Source organism: Asparagus officinalis, chromosome 4, assembly GCF_001876935.1.
Source record: "Asparagus officinalis chromosome 4, Aspof.V1, whole genome shotgun sequence".
Lineage (NCBI taxonomy): Eukaryota > Viridiplantae > Streptophyta > Magnoliopsida > Asparagales > Asparagaceae > Asparagus > Asparagus officinalis.
In genome coordinates this window covers 108,361,314-108,363,213 of record NC_033797.1, presented here as the reverse complement: position 1 = coordinate 108,363,213, position 1,900 = coordinate 108,361,314, and the positions used below count along the sequence as shown (strand labels likewise).

Sequence of the window (1,900 nt, the reverse complement as noted above, 5' to 3'; positions counted from 1 at the left end):
ATGAATCCAACTAAGTCATTCTTAGGAATAGCTAGTGGTAAATTTCTCGGGTTCATGGTCATGGCTAACGGAATTCGTTTGGACCCAGATAAAGTCAAGGCCATCTAAGAGCTATCACCTCCCAAGAATCTTAAGGAGCTTCGAGGTTTACAAGGACGATTGGCGTATATTCGCAGGTTCATCTCTAACCTGTCCGGGAAATGCCAACCCTTCTCGAAATTAATGAAGAAAGGAGTATCCTTTATGTGGGACGAGGCTTGCCAGAAAGCGTTTGAGGAGATTAAGCAATATCTCTCAAATCCGCTGATATTGGTCGCACCAAAGTCAAGTAAACATTTCTTGATATACATTCGAGCTACAGATCATGCATTAGCAGGACTCTTGGCACAAGATGATGAAAATGGTCATGAACAAGCCATCTACGGCTACAGATCATGCATTAGCAGGACTCTTGGCACAAGATGATGAAAATGGTCATGAACAAGCCATCTACTATCTGAGTAGGACACTATCGGGTGCTGAACCCCGTTATCCTCTCATTGAGAAGGAATGTTTGGCGCTAGTTTTCACAGTTCAGAAAATGCGACATTACTTGGTTGGGCAAACCATACATGTCATTTCTCAGGTCAATCCTATTTGGGTATTCATGACACAGTCCAGTGCATTGAACTGGCGACTCGCCAGGTGGGCTTTGTTGCTTTCCCAATACGACATCCACTTCAAACCTCAAAAAACAGTGAAAGGTCAGGCTATTTGTGACCTTATGGCTAATCATCCACTAAAAGAAAAGGCCGAGTTGTAGCAGAACATACATGATGAGACATATCAAGCAAACGTCATCTCTAGAGGGCACGTATGGTAATTGTACTTCGATGGTGCAGCAAGGACAAGTGCTACTGGTCGGGTTATAGCTGGAGTGGGGGTTGTCTCTATCTCTTCCCAAAACCACATACTCCCACGCGCCGTTTCTTTAACAGAACCATGTTCTAACAATGTGGCAGAATATAATGCTCTATTAGTTGGCTTAGATATAGCCAAACAATTAGGGGTGAAACACTTAGAAGCATATGATGATTCTCAACTCATTGTTAATCAAATGAAGGGAGAGTATGAGGTTAGGAACGAACACCTCGTTCCTTACCATATCGCAGCAATCACACTGGCCGATTCTTTTGAAGGCTTCTACATCGACCATATACCCCGTCTCAGGAATACCTATGCTGATGTATTAGCGTCACTTGCGGCTACCCTAGCTCTACCTGAAGGAACTACCCAGCAGGTCGCAGTGACAAGCAGATAATTATTCAAATCAAAGTATGCACTATAGATTAATGCATTTAAAGCGGAGCCTTCAACACTCGAACCTAAAGATTGACGATTTTCGATCATTGATTATGTCTTATACGGCTTATTACCTAAAGACATCAAAGAAAGAGAATCTATTCATAGACGAGCACCTAGATTCTATTATGATTCTCAATCTTAGACTTTGTATCGGAAGTCGTACGATGGACTTTTGCTTCACTGTTTATCAAATAGAGAAGCAAAAGAAGTCCTTAAAGAGGCTCATGGTGGTATTTGCGAAGCTCATCAACCCGGTCCTAAGTTGTAGACCCGATTACGCAGATTGGGTTATTATTGGCCTAGCATGGTACAAGATGCTATCGCTTATGCCAAACGATACCACGCCTGTCAAATACATGCTAATTACATGCATCAACCACCTGAACATTTTCATCCTTCAACCACTTCATGGCCCTTCGAAACGTGGGGAATGGACATTATTGGCCCAGTAACACCACCCTCTTCCAAAGGACATCGCTTCATTTTGGCGATAACCGATTACTTTTCTAAATGGGCAGAAGCAATCCCGTTGAGAGAGGTTAAAACGAGTGATGTT

The 1,900-nt window shown here is 42.7% G+C and overlaps 1 protein-coding gene across 1 annotated transcript; it reads left to right on the top strand.

Annotated features, from left to right (window-relative positions):
- Window positions 401-1,300, top strand: LOC109839144. Its single transcript, XM_020407573.1, has 2 exons — window positions 401-743; window positions 882-1,300. Exons 1-2 carry the CDS (start codon window positions 401-403, stop codon window positions 1,298-1,300), a joined length of 762 nt encoding a protein of 253 aa, XP_020263162.1.

Coding starts and splice junctions, on each gene's coding strand:
- LOC109839144 (XM_020407573.1), top strand. CDS start 401: ATGGTCATGAACAAGCCATCTACGGCTACAGATCATGCATTAGCAGGA. Junction 744..881: donor ACCTCAAAAAACAGTGAAAG/GTCAGGCTATTT, acceptor TCGATGGTGCAG/CAAGGACAAGTGCTACTGGT.